Source organism: Monodelphis domestica, chromosome 1 (assembly GCF_027887165.1).
Source record: "Monodelphis domestica isolate mMonDom1 chromosome 1, mMonDom1.pri, whole genome shotgun sequence".
Taxonomy (NCBI): Eukaryota; Metazoa; Chordata; class Mammalia; order Didelphimorphia; family Didelphidae; genus Monodelphis; species Monodelphis domestica.
Window position 1 is genome coordinate 177,381,456 of NC_077227.1, and position 19,335 is coordinate 177,400,790.

A 19,335-nucleotide genomic window follows, 5' to 3' on the forward strand; every position below is an offset into this window, starting at 1 on the left:
ATAATCAAAAAGCATTAGGTGCTAACTATATGCTAGGCAGGTACTAAGCTGTGCTACTTGAGTTATCTTTTAGTATGATACTTATCTGAGGTATTTTATCTCTCAGTTACTTCTTTTCCTATCTATATCACTTTAGTAGATCTTTCATGAGTTTAGATGGGGCCAAAAAAAGTTCATCTGGTGACCAACCTTCTGAGGATGTCTCTTCAAACTTGACTAGAGTCTGTTTGTCACAGCCCATTGTCAGACCCATACTAAAAACCTTTCCACTTTGGTTAGACCTGCCAGAAAGATTATACCTGGACTCTATTGTCGTAGTATTTGAGAACCCCTGATCAGCTCTGTTACCACTAGGCACTGGAGAAGGGCTTTTGCAGGATAAAGACATTATGTTGTATTAAGGTAAAACACATTCAAACTCCAATACATCTTTGATAATCTGGTTTAGTTCTGCCTTCATTGTGTGTGGCCTTGTACTTGAAACTGTTACCAAAGCAGTGATTCAGTCTTGTCTCAAAGTAAATAGGGAATGGGGAGCCTAAAGCTGATTTGAGAAAAGGAGTTGGGGAGTGTAGAGCTGTAAATAGCACTTATGTCTACGGAATGGTGTTTCAACTTTGCCATCTCTCATTTTTTTGAATGTCAAGATGAATCTTGAACCATAGGCTGGCAAAACAAAAAACAAAAAACAAAAAAACAATGCTTATCATCAGTTAGCTTACAAACTTTCTTATGGTAACTAATTCCTTACTATCAAAGTGAAAATGTGACAACTCTTAAGAGACAATTGACAGGCTAAATTGGTGTGCTGGCCTGATTCACGTTTATAGGGGTGGTTTATGGTTTATGGAAACATGGCAACAGGCCCTGGAAAGGCCAGGTCAGGAACGAAGCAGTCACTCTTGAATGCAAGTGGAATCCTGAACAGGGTATTGTGGTTCATGAATCTTTTTACAAAAACTCCAATTATAGCAGCTTGCCCTTGGAAGCTAGCTCCTGGTCCTTACCACAGCCTCCCTTTTCTGGATTCCCTTGCCCTCGGATTGACTGAAGGAAGCAAAATGGCGGCACCCTCAGAATTCGATCATATGATCCAGGGTCCCGTGCTCTGAGTTTGACAGTCCGTTTGGCTGTAGCGGTCACGTGTTGTAACCTAGGTTGGGGCCCTTCGAACCTCTGGGACCAATCGGCAAACGAGCTTCGGATAGGGTCGTGGGGCGGTGTGCGTGAGGTTCCGTTCCGCCTTTCGTAGTTAGCGACCAATCGTATTACACGTCAAGATGAGTGCGGGGAGGGGGCGCGGCCCATAGGGAGTGAAGAGGGGGGGGATGGCGTCACAGCGTGGCAGGATTGTTACCTAATGACGGGAGAAGGCGGGACCGACGTTGACTGACAGGCAAGTTTCCCTTACCGAGATTCGAGGATTTGGCTAGCTTACCCCGCCTTAGAGGCGTGATCTTATTTGATTGCCAAGTAATTCTACCCAATGGACTCCGAGCGACTGGTGACGGGCAGGCTGTTTGGCTAATGAGCCCCCAGCGTGGCCGGCGCGGCTCTCCAATCGCCGGGCGGCGGGCCCCAGTCTGAGCGGCTATGGCGGCGGCGGCGGCGGCGGCAGCAGCAGCGGGGGCTGCGGGCGGTCGAGGCTCCGGGCCGGGGCGGCGGCGCCATCTTGTGCCCGGGGCCGGGGGGGAGCCCGGGGAGGGGGCCCCGGGCGGCGCGGGGGACTACGGGAACGGGCTGGAGGCGGAGGAGCTGGAGCCTGAGGAATTGCTGCTAGAGCCAGAGCCCGAGCCCGAGCCCGAGGAGGAGCCGCCCCGGCCCCGTGCCCCCCCGGGAGCCTCCGGCCCTGGGCCCGGCGCAGGAGCCCCCGGCAGTCAGGAGGAGGAGGAAGAGCCGGGCCTGGTCGAGGGCGACCCGGGGGACGGCGCTATCGAGGACCCGGTGAGGACGAGTGCTCGGGCGGGAGGTCAGGGTCATGGGGGAAGGGCCTGCGGCCCCGGGGCGGGCGAGGGGCCGCGGTGGCGGCGCCCGGCGGGGGGAGGGGTCGGGCGGGTCGTGGGCGGGGAATTACGCGGAGCTGGGCGGGACAGGACGGGACTCGGAGTCCTGGCTGGCTGGCTGGGTGGCTGGCTGGGTGGCTGGCTGGGTGGCTGGCTAGTGGTGGCGACGGCGGCGGCGGCGGCGGCGGTGGTGGTGGCGGTGGCGGTGGCGGCGGCGGCGGGCGGGAGGCCGAGGCTGGGGCCCAGGCCAGAGTCAGAGCCAGGACGCGTTGGGGCCCGGCCCGGGACGAGGTTGGGGGGGGTGCAGGGGGGAGGAGGTGGAGCGAGAAGGGGGAGTGGAGGGGGCTGAGCGGCCCAGGAGGGGGCTCCCCGCGGGCTCGAGGGGGAGGGGGGCTAGCGCTTATCTCGGGCAGTCTCGGTGACCAGAGAAACCGAGGAGGCCCCTCCATGTTTCCTCTAAGCCCCGCTATCCTACCTCACCCATCCCAGGAGCTGGAGGCCATCAAAGCCCGAGTAAGGGAGATGGAGGAAGAGGCAGAGAAATTGAAGGAGCTTCAGAACGAGGTGGAGAAACAGATGAACATGAGTCCACCCCCAGGCAATGGTGAGCGGCTTCTGCACCGGGAAGTGCCCAGAACCGAAGGAAAGAGGGGACAACCACTGGTCTGGGGGAGTGGAGGGAGATGAAACATCTTTCCTTGGTGACCTTGCTAGGGACTGTGGTTTTAGAGAGGGCATTATTGTCATGTTTTCTTTCTTCTTTAAGCTAGTGACTTGCCTTTATTACTTAGAATCCATAAACTTAGGTTTAATTCCCACCCCCTTACTCCCCATTTAGGTATAGTCTCGGTGATAAATTAGCTCTCTAGTGCTAAATTTAGGTAGGGGCTCTTCTGTGCTAAGAGAACAATGGTAATATAATGATGTCTATATATGCAAACTAGAGAGGACCTTAGAGGTCATTTGATTGAAGCCTCTCGTTAGGAAACTGAGGCACAAAGAGGAGAAGGGACTTGAGCAAAGACACACGTAGGTAGTAATAGCAAGGCTCTGATTCCTTTCTACTGGAACATATCCCTTCAATTTGCCCTTTTTCAGGGCAAGTCATCTGAAGTCTCTCAGGGATGTGACACTGTTTGGGTTACTTTCTGTTGAAGTGTTGTTAGAAATGGGAGTTTGTATAAGGATCAAGTAGAAAAGGAAAATTGCTCTCTTTTGTAGCTGGCCCAGTGATCATGTCCATTGAGGAGAAGATGGAGGCTGATGCCCGATCCATCTATGTAGGCAATGTAAGTATTAGTCTCTTTTCATGGGAGAGGCTGTTATTTTGAGGAAAGATTTAGAAAGAGGCCCTATTTAGGCAAAACTTTATGTTCAGGCGAAGGGGTTTGTGGGGTATTTGGGATTAGGCTGGGAGTGGGAGGTGTGTTGTATAAATTGTAGAATTTGCAACTGGGAAAATTGTAAATGCCTTTTAGTCCTATATTTTGTAGATGAGGAAATTAGAAGTGTTGTCAATTGCAATGGAGAAAACATGGGTTAGGACAGAAGAGGGAATGTTTCTGATTTTGTAGTTCCGCTTGCCTTTTGTTAGCTCTTAGATTTAGGAGGCTCAAACCCCCCCCCCTTTTTTTTTCCTCCCCATCCTCCCTACCCCCAACACTAGACTAACAGCTAGTGTTTGTCTTAGGTTGTGTTTGTCCTATCAGTGAAAATTGTCTTTTTCTGCTTAGGTGGACTATGGTGCAACAGCAGAAGAGCTGGAGGCACACTTCCATGGTTGTGGTTCAGTTAATCGAGTTACCATCCTTTGTGACAAGTTCAGTGGCCATCCTAAGGGGTAAGCGATGGTAGAGCACAGGGTTATTCATTTCATCAAAATTTTAAAATTAGGCAGGTATATGTTTTATCTTGTACATTGTTGAATGTGGAGAGGCAGCTTCTTTAGTATTGGGTAGAGTTGGTCTTGAAGCCAATTAGATTTGGGTTGAAGTTCTGCCTCTTACACATGCTGGGCAAGTCATTTAACTTTTCAGTGTTCTAATCAACTCTCTAAGATTACTCATTGTAGAGAAAGTGCCAGCCTAGATTGGTAGGAGGAGTTTCTTCATATGGACATGCCTTTTTACCAGTGAAAGCACAGGTTCAGTCCCTGTTTTTGTTGAATGTAAGCTCTTTGAGGGATCAGTTAATTTTTGAGCATTGATTTGGTTTTTGCTTTTGTTCCCCTGGGGTTAGTACAGTTTTCACATAGATGCTTTTTACATATTTGTCAATAGACCAGAATACATTAGATCATATGGCCTTCCTGTCAGGAGTTGACCAGGGCTAGCAGCAGTATAGGTGGACTTAGGGGGAAGATATGGATATACAGAAAACTAGAAAAACTAAATTAATGTTTAGAAATGTATACACCTGTTTTTTCCCTTTTCTCAGGTTTGCATATATAGAATTTTCAGATAAAGATTCAGTCAGGACGTCGATGGCCTTGGATGATTCTCTTTTCAGAGGAAGACAGATCAAAGTAAGCACACTTCAATTTCTCTTCTGAGTATTACATTTCAATTCTGAGAACTGCCTTTTACCTGGCTTGACCATTTTCCATTTGCTTAGGTGATACCAAAACGGACCAATAGGCCGGGGATCAGCACCACAGATCGGGGTTTTCCACGTGCCCGATATCGTGCCAGGGCTACTAACTACAGTAGTTCACGCTCTCGATTCTATAGCGGCTTCAACAGCAGACCCCGGGGCCGAGTCTACAGGTCAGGATAGATGGGCTGCTCCTCTCTCCTCTTCCCCATGAGTCCTATTCCTTGCCTCTCATCTGGTTCAAGTCCTCACTCCCTATAGGGACCTCGATCCTTGCTTGTGTGTGACGGCAAACTTGAATACAGCATCCCAGTCCTTAAACAGTAATGAGGAGAGAGTTAGTCCCTTCTATTTCCCAAATCCCTTCCTATTCTTCTCCCTCATAGTTACTAGTAGGACTATAAACCTACTAGCATGAGGGTGTCTACACAGAAGGCTAGGTATGGAACCAGGTGTTAGTGTCCATTGTGGGAAGGGAAGAGGGGGTGACTTGAGTTTTTTCCCTAGGATGTGGGAAAGGATTGAAAGTGTCAGTATCTCTTAAGAAAATAGCAGAACCAGATTAGATCTCCCTAGTCCTGAATGAGGATATTGAGGTTATATTTACTACCCTCTGCCAGGATTTTTAGGGAGTATAATTTTCTGGATGTTAGTTGCTTTGAGATCATAGGTGCTCAGTTCCTTTAATCTCCTTAACATATAGGTGAGAAGTTAGCCTCTAGCTTTTCAGAAATGCTGCTACCTGATTCTTGAATAGTTAGGAAAGGGACTTGTGGTGGTAATGTCTTTCATGGGCAACAGGATGAATACTTCCAGGGGAAGGTTGGAAACTATTGGAATATTTTAGGACCTGAACCTCTCAAGTTTTTTTCCTCTCTCCTTACTGGGACATGCTCTCTTGAGTGCTTTGTAGTTTCTTTTCATTATCCAGATGACTTCCCTTCTGCTGATTTGTTCCCTTTGGGGGGGGATATTAGGTGTTAGTTTTTCACTTTTCCCCCTTAGACAGGTACTAGAGTCGGACTAGTAGGAGGACCATGGGAGGGGGTTGTGTTGAGATGTCCATTAACTATGTTTACACCCAACTCTCCTTCTTTTTTCTAGGGGCCGGGCTAGAGCGACGTCATGGTATTCCCCTTACTAAAAAAAAAACAAAACAAAAAAAACAAAAAACACAAAAAACAAAAAACACAAACAAAAAAACAAAAAAAGTGTGTATTAGGAGGAGAGAGAGGAAAAAAAAGAAAGAAGGAAAAAAAAGAATTAAAAAAAAAAGAAAAACAGAAGATGACCTTGATGGAAAAAAAATATTTTTTAAAAAAAAAAGATATACTGTGGAAGGGGGGAGAATCCCATAACTAACTGCTGAGGAGGGACCTGCTTCTGAGGGTCTGGTCAGGGGAAGGGCCCCCAGGGAATGGGACAGGGGGCTGCTCATTCACTCTGGGGGTTCGACATGGACAAGTCTCGACTACGAAAGCTGTTCCCTTCCTCCTCCCCCCTGCCTCCCCTCCTCACTTCACCCACTGGGGCTGCTCAGGGGTGGGGGCAGGATGGTGGGGAAGGTTTTACCCAAGGGTATGTAAGGACACAAAACTGTTCTGCTTGTTACCCTCCCTCCATCTCTTCCCTGTTCTCCTTCCTGCCTGCCTCTTATCCTGCCAATCCCCCCCCCCCCTCCTACCTTCCCTTTTCCTAGCTCCCTGTCCTTCATCCCTGGGACTACTCCTGACCCTCCAGAAATTCCCTGGTGATCTATTTTGTTTCCGTTTGTGTTTCTGTTTCTGTTTTGAGTGTCTTTCTTTGCAGGTTTCTGTAGCCGGAAGATCTCCGTTCCGCTCCCAGCGGCTCCAGTGTAAACTCCCCTTCCCCTTGGGGAAATGCACCACCTTGTTTGGGGAGGATGGGGGGGTGGGTGTTTTTTCTTTTTCTTTTTCTTTTTTTTCTTTTTTCTTTTAATTTGGTTTTGGAGGGGGTGGGAGGAAGTGGGAACAGGGAATGGAGGGGAGGGTTTGGGGATTTTGTTTATTTTTTTAGGTATTTCCAGGGGTGGGAGGAATTTTTTGTTTTTTTTTTAATATGTGTCATGAATAAAATAAAAATGTTTTTTGAAAATAGTGTACAGTCTTCTTTTCAATGCAAGAAATATTTGTTTCCCTTAGATCTCTCCTAGAAGGCCAACCCGCCTTGGTCGGAAGTGGTGGTGTTATGGAGGTAGATCTGCCCCTTAAAATTTAAAAGTAGGCATTAAATTACAAGTAGTTGGGATAATTAAGTCTGTAATTGAGGCAAACTAGTTTTCTGAGCTATATGTTGTTTTCCTGGGCATTTGATAGGTGGAAAGTAAGCTAAGACTGGGAAAACCCAAGTGGCTAGGTAGATGACAAATGCTTATGTACTGTACCTTAGAAAACCACATATTAACATTTTATTGTGGTTACTTTGTTATTCTCTCCATTTTTTTCTTTTAAGAATATCCTCATATTTATTTGGTGGTTAACATTTCCACACATGCCCATGTTTCAGATTATTTCCTCATTTGAAAGGACAAAAATTGTTTAAATCTACAATGAGCTGCTAAGCATCTGTAATGAAAGGAAAGCAATAAATGATTTAATAGTAAAGCTTGCTTTTCTTCTAGGTTCCTAGTGCTGTATTCCAGGGTTTTGTTTTGTATTTTCAAAGGAATGCGTAAGACATGCTTTTGAAAGTACTCTGCCACTCTAAGAGGATACAACATGCCTATTAATAATTGTATCTAATTACATTTTAAATTGGGTTTGGGTAAGTGTTGCTGGCTTCTGAAGTTTTTGACACCACTGTTGTACACATTTGGTTTTAGGTGCTGTCTCCACAGCTTCACTTAAGCCTTAGGCTAATAGGCTACTTCTCCTACCTATAAGACTCTGAATTTAAATTATTTTTAATTTATTCAGTTTTAATGGTTGTGAAAGTAAACTTAATTCTAAAGATTTATGGATAATAATTAGAATCGTAGCATTCTTACCAAATATTTTGGATTATCACAAGGTCTTGAATTAATGTTTACCTATAGCTTTAAAAAATTCCTTTTAGAATTGATACTAAGTATCAATCTCAAGGCAGAAAGTGTTTAGGGCTAGGCAGTTGGGGTTAAGTGACCTGCCCAGGGTCAAATGAAGTATTTGAGACCATATTTGATTCTGGGACCTCCCATCCCTCAGCCTGGCTCTGCCCATGGAACTCATCCAGTTGCCTCTAGCTAGAGTTTCTTAAAACTCAACTCAATTCTAAAACTTGCCTTTTGCATTTAAGTCTCCTTTTTTCCTTTATTGTCCAGAAATTCAAATCAGAGTACCCTCATTGCTCATCTCTAGTGTGTCCCATTTAAAGATGAGGAACTGAGGCAAAAGGGTTTTAGTGACTTGCTAGTAAATGTTGAGTTTAGATTTGAACTAGACCAAATGTACCACCTAGCTCCCCCAAGCCCATCCATAACTATTTAAATCTAAACCAGATGTGAAGTTTATGTTCTGTAAACATTTTATGATGCTTTTCCTTATCTCATGTGCCACTTTTGCTACCCAAGATTTGCTACCCCAATTCAACTTTCCCATAATGATCTCTGAACTTACATAGCATGTATTAGGTACTAGACATTTTATCCACTAATAATAGTTTCACTTTTTTTTTCTCCTCTAAATTATTTGAGAACAGATTTGTATTCCCCAGACCAGACCTTTGGATTCATAGAGGATTGATGTTTGAATAAATTTAGCCAAGGAATTTGTGGCATTTGGGATTAGTTGAGGGTGAAGTGGATTAAAGCAATATTACCTATCCACCAGAGGGTGGAGTATGGCTTGCTAGCTAAATAGCTGAATTTTCCTCTGTAGGTTAAAGTTGGTCTAAGAATTTTCCTTCATGGTTGGTTGTCCCATGGTTGTTTTTGAATTTAGAGAATCTCATCTCTTAGGGATCCTGTGGATCAGAGCTGTGTTGTGCCTCTGTTGGCTGCTGTTAGAAGTTGTACCACCCTCCCCCCATTCCTTTCTTAGTCCAATCTTCACTGAGGTAGAAGTTACTATTTTCTTTGACCTAGGACCACCCTCCTCTCATGCCATTCATTTTATTTTTTTCCATTGGCGGACTCCCCAATGAGCTAATCATATATTTGATTTTTAAATTGGAGTTTAACATTTCAAATAGTATAAATTAGCTATTCCTAACTCATATATACAGTTAAGGTGTTTCCACAGCAAAATATTTTAGGGGGTTGGTGATGACAAAAGTAACCTGTTACACAATGAATCTCAGTTCTTATCTTAAGATTCAGATTCCTATCCTTTCGAATTTCTACTTTTTTGCCTTGAGCCATACACAGTGTACCCATTCTGGTTGGTGAATATTTAAGCCTTAGACAGTAAGGGGCATAAAAGGTAAAAGGGAAAATAGTATCTTTCATAAGTAAGATTACCAATAAGTTCCCTGGGAAATAAAGGGGACATCGGACAACCTGCCTAATGTTTTTTGAAGGCAAGAGATATTTGGAGTATGTCAGCTTGGTTGTATGAATAGCACATTGGTGGCAAGACCTAAAGGTTCCTTACAGATAATAGCAGGGAAAGTTATGTACCCCACAGGGCAACCTACCCAGTTCATTTACTAGACTTGTCCAGCCTTACCTGATCCGGTATTTGGGAAAAGCCCTAGATCAGCAGTTCTCAACCTCTCAATTTGTAGCAATGAGAATACATAATGCATATCAGGTATTTACATTCCGAATCTTAACTAGCAAAATTGCAGTTGTTTTTTTAAATTTTTAATTAAAAAAAAAAAAACCCTTACCTTCTGTCTTGGAGTCAATACTGTGTATTGGTAAGTGGTGAGTGGTAAGGGCTAAGCAATGGGGGTTAAGTGACTTGCCCAAGGTCACACAGCTAGGAAGTGGCTGAGGCCAGATTTGAACCTAGGACCTCCCGCCTCTAGGACTGGCTCTTAATCCACTGAACAAAATTACAGTTTTGAAGTAGCCACCAAAATAATTTTTTGGTTTGGGGTCACTGCAACATATGAGGATCTGTATTTCGGGGTCACGGCATTAGAAAGGGTGAGAACCACTGACCTAGATATTTTCTTTGTATACCAAGTCTGTGTAGAATAGTCACTGGCAACTCATCATGTACACACATGTACTTTCAAATTCTGAACTATTTGAGGCTGGTGCTGTACCTTTTTGTTAAAAATTAAAAAGAAAAGGGGGAGGAGAGGAAGTGAAGGGAATGGGCATTAAGTTATCTATGTGCCAGGTCCAGTGCTGATCACTTTTAAAATCATCTTCATTTGAACCTTTCCACAAACTTGGTGAGGTAGATGTTATTATGATTCCCATTTTAGAGTTAAGGAAGCTGTGGTAAACAAATGATTTGGTCGAGGTCACATTGAGGCCAGATTGGTACTTATAAGTTCATGAGGACCTCTATCCACTTGGCCACCTAGCTCTATCTTAAGAATCTGATCAATTAATTAGGTCACTTGCCTCTGATATCTTTGAGCATTTATGGCAGTGTTGTAAAAGTGGACTCCATTGAAGTCCTACTATGATGCCACGATTCTGGGCTTTCCAAGGCTGAGCAGGGGCAGGGTTGAGAATTGGCCGAGGAGCTCAGAAGTTTGGCTGTCCTTACTGAACTGGGAAGACATCTAGTGTGACTCCCGTGATGAAATGTACATCTATTCTCTGAACACTGGTCTAAATCTAGAAGGGTCTAAAAGGCCCAGGTTGGCTGCAGGGTGAACATTTTTTCGGCCACAATAATTGCCTGTGACCATCTATTAAGTTACATAGGGGTTGCATACTACTACAAGGAAAGAACCATGCCATGTTGTAGCTCCTCAAGGTTTTAGAGCATTCAAATGGACACCCATGCTGTTCAACAGAAGGTGAAGGATGTGTCTCAAGATATCCCTAACTTTCATCACTGGATCAATCATCATCCTTGAATTTATCTCAGTCCTTATTGAATTTAGGATTTTGAGTCAGTACAACTCCACTTAAGTGAATACAAACTGCAAATATCTATTATGTGCAAACTAAGGTGACAATTTCTTTTATTTGGGTGTGATAACTCCTTCAAGGTTCCCAGGGAGACCTGCTGAATTCTAGTCTTTTAGGATTTGGTGATTCAGGCTTTTACTTGGCCTTGCTGCTTTTAACTTTTTCCTGGGTCTGCAATTTGAATGTATATCTTAATCTACCCAGCTATACTGTAAATTGTAAAATGCCTGACTATGCTCACTACTTTACTGGCACAATAAATACTTGTCAAACATCCTCACTGTTTAAGCAGCCTTGTGATTTCACAACTTTGATGGCTATTGCTTAGGTCTTAGCTTACATGCTTCTTCTCCGCCTATCGTGAGACTTTGCTTCATCTCCCTAGGAGTCTAGCCTTTCTCTAGGCTCTGTAATTACTTTTTATGTCTTTTCTATTTGTCTATGTGCCTATTGTTTTCCTCCCTAGAAATAAGCATTTCCAGGACAAAGAATTTTAATTTTTGCCTTTGTGCCCCTTAAACTTTTTTTTTTTAAATTCTGCAGGCAGGAACTGCTCTAACATCATTTTAGTCTCTTTCATCTGGACTTTTGTCAGTTCTGTTAAGAAATAATGTACATTGACAAGGAAATTAGTACATTATTTTTGTCATTTTAAAATGACTGTATTACTCAATAGTATATACTATGCCAAATTCTTAGCAAATAAAAACAAGATTTTTTCAAAGTACTCAAAGACCTTTCCCATATATGATTTTAATACTCAGTTCACACAAAATCTCCAGAGGTAGATAGATGTAGGTGGGGCATTATTTCCATATTACCCATAACCCAAGCTGATAGGGGGAATTCTGACTCCTACTTATCTTTTCTTTGATACTTCCAGTGACTGTGCATCCCAGAATTTCTTGGTCCAAATTTTAAGAGCACTGCCCTTTTAATGAAGAATTACAAAGGGGTTTGTTTCCCTATTCCATAGGAAACAACCTTAGGTTTATATGGGATTTTTTCCTCTTAAAGATCTCAAAAGTGCTTTCTCATATATGATTTTATTAGTCCACATAGCCCTGCAGTTATTCTTTCCTTAAAAGAGCTCTTACTATCTCTTGCCTAAAACAACTGACCACTGAAAATACTATGCTTATTCGATTCTTGTCTTCATGCTCTGCCCACACACTGGAAGTATCTTTCTTGGTCTTTACCTAAACAAATCCTACTTTTCAAGCCCCAAATGGAGATCCTTATCCCTTCTCCCACCTTCTCCAAACACCCCCAGTGAGGTCTTCTGGTCACTTCAGCCTTCAGTGACTATAGACAAGTTATTTCTCTGGACCTTGGTTCCCCTATTCGTAAAATGAGGAGATTGGACTAACCTCTAAAGATCCATTCAGCTCTTAACATCCCAATGAACACTAATCAAAGGATGATAGGTTTAGAGTTGAAAGAGACCTTAAATTTATCTCATTCAATCTGTTTTACAGTTAAGGACACTGAAACTCAGAGAGAATGGACTGGTATAAGGTCACATAAGCAGTGATAGAGGAGGGATTTGGACTCGGGACCTCTGACCCTAAGTCCCAACACTATCCTACTCTCCTACTCTGCCTCTCATTCTAGGTGCTCTCTTCTTCCTCTAAACTTTTATGGCACTTGTAATAATAATAGCATACATTTCTCTAGAACATTGTAGTTTACAAGCATTTCTTTCCCACCAACATGATCAAATAGGGAGTGCAAGCAATAAGAATTCCATTTCACATTTGAGTAAGCAGGCTCCGAGATGAGCTGCAGGGTTCTGAACTGCTGTTTTACATGAATTGCCTTGGTATTGTTTAGTTTTGACATGTGTTGACTTCCAACCAGATCATAATATGCTTCTTGAGGGCAGAGGGCACCTGTGATGCAGTGCCTCCTCATTTCTTCCCATAGGACCTAGAACACACGGAGGCTCAATACATCTTTGTTGCATGAATGAAGTAATTCATGGGGTTGATAATCAGCTCCTGGTCTGGGCAGCCGCTTCCCATTCCTGCATCTAAATCTTTCTTGAAGGAATTTAGGTGTGGTAACAGGAGAGAACAGATCCCCAAATGAAATATTCCAGCCCCGTTAAGGCTATTCTCTTCCATCCCTAGGAGTTGTTCTAGTAGCTGTTCATGGGACAATAGCTGATGAAGGAAAGTAGCAAAAATCATTTCTCCAGAGCCCAGTGAGAGGGAGGAAATGGCGGGATACGGGATTGGTATGTTTCAGACCTCAGAGACACCCTCCCTTCACAAGAGATGGCCACGTACAGGACAGTCCAAAAAAAAAAAGAGGAGGAAAGTTCAGACTCCTCATTGTTCTTCCATTTAAAATTTCTTTATTGTGTATCCCTGGGTGAGGTTAGAGAGAGCCCTGCTGCTCTTACTGCAGTCCACACCTGTGTCCTCTGCAAGGGGATCACCATACGGAAATCCATGATCCTTTCCCCAGACAGGGGGACCACAAAATAGCAGGGAGGAGTAAGGGAAGCAGGCTTTTGATCTCCCCTTGTCTAAATGTGGCATCCCACAGGCTGGGATGTGCTGAACTCTGCTTTCTGTGTGGCCTTTGTGAACTCCATATTCCTATTGGAGAAGGTTCACTCAACTTCCTTCATGTCTGTGGTCCACTCTTGGCGTACCCTGGCCTTCCTATAACCAGCATGGCATGCTCTGGGGTTTCCTATCTCCATCATGGCATCTGTTAGCCTCTGCATTTCAAAAGTAGTGCCCTCCATTCTCCTGTCAGCATCCCCCCATGGCACTCAGAGGGCAGGTGTTGGCGTGGCAAGCAGTGGGACATGATCACAACGGGTTGGGGGGGGTGGCCTTAGCAAGGAGGGCCGACGACAGAGCTCTCCGTCCCTCAGGGCCTCTGGAAGGGCTTTGCGTTTGCTTTCAGGCAGCAGCATGATGCTGACGATGCAGAGGAGGGCACAGGCTGCCAAGACCACATGCTGCAGGAAGGCACCACGACCAGCATGGAGACGCTGTACTGGACCACTCAGCTGACCCAGTGCCCCCAGTGCCAGGATTAAGCCCAAGCCCCGTCCCCTGTGGAAGAGGAAAAATGAAACTCAGACATAGTCTGAGGACCTTAAACCTGTTCTAAATGCAACGTCTCCTCACCAGGTTAGAACTGACCTATCCTGTCTCCTTCCTTCGTTATCTCTTTCCTGATATCAATATTAAGAAGAAGAATGCCTCTATAGATTTTTCTCTACTGTAAGAGAGATGTGTCTTCTTTCACAACATGATGAGCATGGAACTATGCACTAGACAATAACATGTATAATTTATATCATATTACTTGCCATCTTGGGAAGGGAAGTGGAGAACATGGATAGCAAAATGTCAGAAAATGATTATTTAAAAATGTATTGATATGTAAAACCAGCAAAAAAAAGGATAATAATAATAGGTAACACTTATTTAGTGCTTTACAGTTTGCAAAGTGCTTTACACATCTCTCATTTAATCATCAAAATAACATCCTATAGCAGGTGGTTTTATCTTTATTTTATAGAGGGAAAACTGAGAGAGGTGACTTTCCCAGGGTCATTTAGCTAATAAAATATCAGGGACAAAACTTGAACTCAGGTCTTCCTGATTTCAGGGCCAGCATTCTATCCACTGACAGTCTTAGATTTTGCCCTTACCTCCTGTAGAACCAGACTGGAGCTGGCCCGTTCCCACTTGAGTCTAACCCCTAGTTCTCACCGGACTGTTGTAGGGATGACCTCGGCCGCAAGAAGGATGCTAAGGACTCCGGCAGCTTGGGAGAAGAAGAGGCCAAGAATGGAGAACGTTGTGATAGCCACATCATTCAGATCTGAAGGAACAAAGGGAAGAGGTGTCAGAGTCAAAAAGACCCCAGAGGGGTCTCTGCAGGCCTGTGGTCTTGACTCTCTCCTCAGTATCTAGTGTGGTACTTTGCACAGTTTAAGTGCTCAACAAATGTTTGTTGATGAGAATGAGGACTGCCACTAACCAGAAAAATAGAACGGAGTTGGTGATAGAAAAGGTGGTGGGAAGAAGTATCTGTGGGGTAGGAGGATTTATATACGAGAGAGGTATGGGGCAGGTAGGCGGTGCCAAGCCAGGAGTCGGGAAGCCTCATCTTCCTCAGCTCAACTTTGGCCTCAGACACTTGTGTGCCTGGACGAATCACTCAATCTTGTTTGCCTGCGTTTCCTCACCTTTCAAATGAACTAGAGAAGGAAGTGGCAAACCACTCTAGAGTCTTTGCCAAGAAAACCCCCAATTCAGTCATGGAGAGTTGGATATGGCAGAAAAACGAATGGGAAAAGTGTACTTTGGGCACAGGGTCAGGAGATTTAGCTTATCTGATAGAGTCATAGCCTAAGGCTCCCCAGAAATGGGCTGGAACCCCTATGGGAAGAAGGGACAGGCACGGTCATGGCTCTGGGATGCTCACAATCTCTCAAGCCCAACAGCACAAGAGAGGCAATGCCGGTGAAGGTCATTGTGAGCAGCAGGATGCCCCGGCGGCCGAAACGGTCAACGGTAACCCCCAGGAAGACACAGGCCAAGCCTGCTGTGCCACCAGCCAGCAGGGAATACAGGTTGAAGTCGACCTGGGACTTCCGTCCCACTCCTCCTCCCACAAGCTGGTAGCAATGCCTAATCCCATGGGCAATGAAGCTGTAGGGGTGAGACAAATGGAAACGCCCTGAGCCTTGATCCCACATCTCTGCTGGAACTCCTACCCTCAGTTTCCCAGAATACAAGCTACAAACCTCTTGTGGAATCCTTTAGGTCTAGCCCACTGGGCCAAAAGGTCTCCCCTGATTCCCACCTCCCGACCTTGGTGCCAGCTAAATCTATATGGCCCTGCTCACCATCCAGCACCCCTTCCCACTTTGCTCAATGCTCACGTGGTGAAGCCCAGGATAAGCAGGTTTTTCCAAATGTTTCGACAGCTAAGCAAGGCTGAGAGGGAGATCTGGGCAGCGGCTGGAAGGGGACAAGTGTTCTCCAAATCTTCGGGAGGAATGGAAAGAGAAAGACATAGAAGTCTCCTCCAGAGATCGAGGTGGTTATGTGGGCACACGCCTAAACTTACAGACATGATCTGGTCCTCAGAAACCCTGCTAGGATGTGTGGATCTGTTTTTTTTAGAATGAGAGCTCTCTCTGAGGCTGGCTTCCACAGGAGAGGGGCTCTATGACTGTCCAAGACTCAAGTATGTATGCAGAGAGCCCCCCATAAGTACATACCCTTCCATGTTATTCACCAGCTAAGAGCCCTCTCACCTTCTTCCCTGGGCTCTCACCTCGAAGGGCTTCTTCAGCTTCATCCCCCAGGGGCTCCCCCCTTGGTCTGTTCCTTTGAGCCAGAATTCTCAACACAGTCTGGGCCTCTGTGGTCCGACGAGACACCAAGAGCCACCTTGAAGACTCCAAGAAGACACCTGGCCAGCTAGACGGGCCGGGGAGAGGGAGGGAGGGAAGGAGAAAGGAGCTCTCATTACTAAGAAGGCTCCCCATAGTTCCCATTCCCTATCCTGGGATATTTCTTTGCTAGTCCTGTGGAACATGAAATCCCTATTGTTGGTAAGATGAAGCTGGGACGGGAGCCTCGGGAGCAGGGATGGAAGGGGAGACGGGAGACCTCAATGGCAGAGTAAGCGATTGGATTGGGGTGGGGGAGATCACCTGTCTAGCAGAAGTTGTCTAGGCTAAGTGGTAGAGGAGGGGGGTGGGGGGCAGTACTGACCCATAGAGCAAGAAGAGGATGCAGGGAGCTGTGATCAGTCTGAGCAGAAGTCTCCAGTCTTTGCAGGCCAGAGCCAGGCCCAGGAGCAGAAACTGTCCCACTACTCCCATCAGCTCTCCTGCCAGGACTGCTCGGAGCCGCTGGGAGGGCTCACATAACTCCAGGCCTGGGGATATGGCAAGGCCAGATCCAGAAGAAAAAGGTGCAGAGTGTGAGAGGGGGAGGAGAGGTGCCATGGGAAGAGGGTACGGGAGGTGGAGGTTAGAGGAATCTGCTGAGAACCTGAAGTGTGGGCAACAACGGCAGCCTCTGAGGCTAGGCTCAGCATTCAATGAAAAGCATGTTGAAAGGAGTCCAGTTTTAACGCTGGTACTAGCTGCCCTCAGGTAAGTGGGTGCCCATCTGTGAGCCTCAGTTCCCTCATCTGTAAAACGAGGAGGCATGACTAGACAGTCTCTAAGGGCTCTGCCTGCTCCATCGCTCCAGCATCCGTGAGACTGCTGACCGAATGAGCTTGGACACACTGGAGGAAGAGGGGAGGAGGCCAAGGGGAGGGGTGGGCAGCGCCGAAGGAGCTCTACTCACGGGTCAGGTAGAGGCCGAGGTCAGCCCCGGCTAGCGTGAAGCCCAGAAGGAATCGAAGAGCAGTAAGGCTGGGTGGGGAGCCAGCCGCGGCCCCTCCGACCCCACAGGGACCGGCTAGCCCCAAGGCCAGCAGGATAACCCCTCGACGTCCTACCCTGGAGAAAGGGAAGGCCCTTCCGTCACAGCAGGCCTCAGCTGTCACCCTCTTCCCCCAAGCAAGGACAGGACCACTAAGATTCCACCGGCAGACCTATGAATGGGGAGAGCCTGAGGGATGGGGGCCGCGGCTCAGCCCCACGTGGACAGAAGAACCCTGAGCACTAGACTCCTTCCACTCCTGCAGCATTTCTTCTCTTTCCCCGGCCAGGCTCCTTCCCTTAGCCCACTTCCCCCTTAGCCTGGTCTCCCAGGGCGGTGCTCTCTGGCCCTGCCCATACATACCTGTCTGCAGGATGGCCCAGACTCAGGTAGCCACAGGCAAAGCCTAAGAGGAAGAGGATCTGCTCCAGGGTTACCTCCCAGCCCCTCTCACAGACTAGATCCCACTGTGGAGGGGGAGAGGAGGGTTGGCTGGGATGGAGGGGGCAGGCGCTCCCCCAGCCCCGCTGTCGGGCGTCGGCTCTCGCCCCTGGCCCTCACCTCGGTGACCATGTTGTTGGTGAGGACGGGGAGCCCGCTGTAGTCCCAGCCATGGGGGCACCGGGTGCTGTTGGGCGGGGGCGGGGGGCAGGCCTCTTCGCTGGTGTTGAGGGTCGGCTCCCACTCGGAGGCATTGGCGGAGGGAGGGCCCAGGCGGCATCTCAGGGGCGGCACCAGCGTGAGGAGGGGGTCTGAGGCCAGAGCCAGGGCCACGAAGAGCAGGGGCAGGCAGCTCAAGCCTAGCTGCACCTGCTGGGCCCTCCCCACCACCCCCACCTGCGAGAACAGCGACTCGAAGCTAGGGGGCCCGCTGGGGGCTGCCAGGGACAGGCTGCTCCCCAGGGCATCGGGAGCCGATGGGCCCCCTTCCCCTTCCCCTTCGCCCTCCCGTGGCTCCATTCAGCCTGGGGTGAGGAGGACCCGACCTGTGGGGAACAAGAGAGAGAAACAGGGAGGAAGGGAGGGATGGAGAATGACAGAGGGAGACTAGAAGAAGACTGGCGGGGAGAGCGGGTGGGCTGCTGGGGAGGTGAGGTCTGTGCACCTTCTGGGGGCCAGGAACTCACCCCTCCGGGGGTGGGCAGGGGTCGTTATGGCCCTAGAGCTGTTGCTGCTCCCCCCATAGGGTGAGGGCGTCCAGTCAGCCAGGGAGCAGGGGCCTACCGCTGTGGCCTGGGGAGGGGGGTACCTCCTCTCTCCTCCCCGCCCCTCCTCTTCTTTCCCTTCCTCTGGCCGCTCTCCCGCCTCCTCTCCCCTCCCTGCTACGGATTGCTCCGGCTCACTGGCTGGCCCTCGCTCCACCGCTCTGCTAGATCCCCCCTCCTCCTTTCTCCAGCTCTAGGCTCCTTTCTCTCTCCTCCCCTTCCTTTAGACTCTCCTCCCCTTCCCGGGTCCTCCTGGACTCTCCCTCACTCGGAGGGAGGGAACCTCACTCTATCCACCCTTCTTCTGAGTGGCCTCCAGGCATGGAAGCCACCATACCCGGGAAAGGGGAGAAGGGGGGAAGGTGGAGCCGGGAACGGTGGGGGGGGGGGGGGGCGCTTGGCTAGTCTGCTGTCCAGCCAGCCCATGGCAGAGACCGGAGCCTTCCACTGCCTCCCTCATCTGAAACACCAGCACAGAGGAAAGCTTGCTGGATCTGGGACTAGAGGCCCTGCAGGGTTCAAGTCCAAGCTTTACTACCCCCTGACCCCCTCACCTTTCTGGGGTGTGGGTAGTAGAATAAATGCCCTCTTCTTTATGTGTCTGAGGAATAGTCTAGATGTCCTCTTCTAATCTCCCAAAAATATGGAAAAGGGGGACCGCCCTATTTCAAGGGCAGTTACTAAATTACTAAACAATCTCCAGCAAGACCTCTGACTCGCCCTAACATCCTCCTGCTGTTTGTTCTATGGCCATTCTAGGGTGCAAGGAATCCCAGAGGCTGGGGAGTACAGTCCCACCCCGCCTCCAATCCCCTGTTCATTTAACAGATGAAAGAACTGAAGCCCAGCAAAGCCCAAGCCAGCAAGTATCACTCTGGACTCAAACCCGAGACCTTTGATGATAAAGTTGGCACTCTTTCCGCTGTTCTACACGGCCCCATTTACTTAACAGGTTCCTATTTCCTTGGCCCTTGTTTGTATGTGCTTTCCTTCACTCTTGTTCAGTCATTCTGAGCCTATGTGACCCCATTTGGGGTTTTCTTGGCAGAGGTACTACTGGAGTGGTTTGCCATTCC

At 47.4% G+C, this 19,335-nt stretch overlaps 2 protein-coding genes across 8 annotated transcripts; one reads left to right on the top strand and one right to left on the bottom strand.

Moving 5' to 3' along the window:
- Positions 1 to 1,304: 1,304 nt before the first annotated feature.
- Positions 1,305 to 6,710, top strand: PABPN1 (poly(A) binding protein nuclear 1). Of its 3 annotated transcripts, none has more exons than XM_001369290.5 (7): positions 1,305 to 1,944; positions 2,493 to 2,607; positions 3,225 to 3,292; positions 3,737 to 3,843; positions 4,440 to 4,527; positions 4,617 to 4,768; positions 5,700 to 6,710. In XM_001369290.5, exons 1-7 carry the CDS (start codon positions 1,594 to 1,596, stop codon positions 5,737 to 5,739), a joined length of 921 nt encoding a protein of 306 aa, XP_001369327.1. In that variant the 5' UTR covers positions 1,305 to 1,593; the 3' UTR covers positions 5,740 to 6,710. The 3 variants fall into 3 exon arrangements, with proteins under 3 accessions (XP_001369327.1, XP_056666039.1, XP_056666038.1); XM_056810061.1 differs by having other exon boundaries at positions 1,787 to 1,944; positions 2,465 to 2,607; XM_056810060.1 differs by lacking the exon at positions 1,305 to 1,944 and adding an exon at positions 2,198 to 2,294.
- A 4,655-nt stretch (positions 6,711 to 11,365) lies between these two features.
- Positions 11,366 to 18,499, bottom strand: SLC22A17 (solute carrier family 22 member 17). Of its 5 annotated transcripts, none has more exons than XM_056810055.1 (10): positions 18,279 to 18,492; positions 17,616 to 18,040; positions 17,418 to 17,521; positions 16,977 to 17,131; positions 16,392 to 16,557; positions 15,949 to 16,094; positions 15,551 to 15,656; positions 15,091 to 15,317; positions 14,373 to 14,484; positions 11,366 to 13,706 (listed from the first exon to the last, which is right to left on the bottom strand). In XM_056810055.1, the coding sequence occupies exons 2-10, from the start codon at positions 18,012 to 18,014 to the stop codon at positions 13,418 to 13,420; spliced, it is 1,704 nt and encodes a 567-aa protein (XP_056666033.1). In that variant the 5' UTR covers positions 18,015 to 18,040; positions 18,279 to 18,492; the 3' UTR covers positions 11,366 to 13,417. The 5 variants fall into 5 exon arrangements, with proteins under 5 accessions (XP_056666033.1, XP_007479892.1, XP_007479891.1 ...); XM_007479830.3 differs by having other exon boundaries at positions 18,182 to 18,492; XM_007479829.3 differs by having other exon boundaries at positions 18,160 to 18,492.
- Between the last annotated feature and the right edge of the window lie 836 nt (positions 18,500 to 19,335).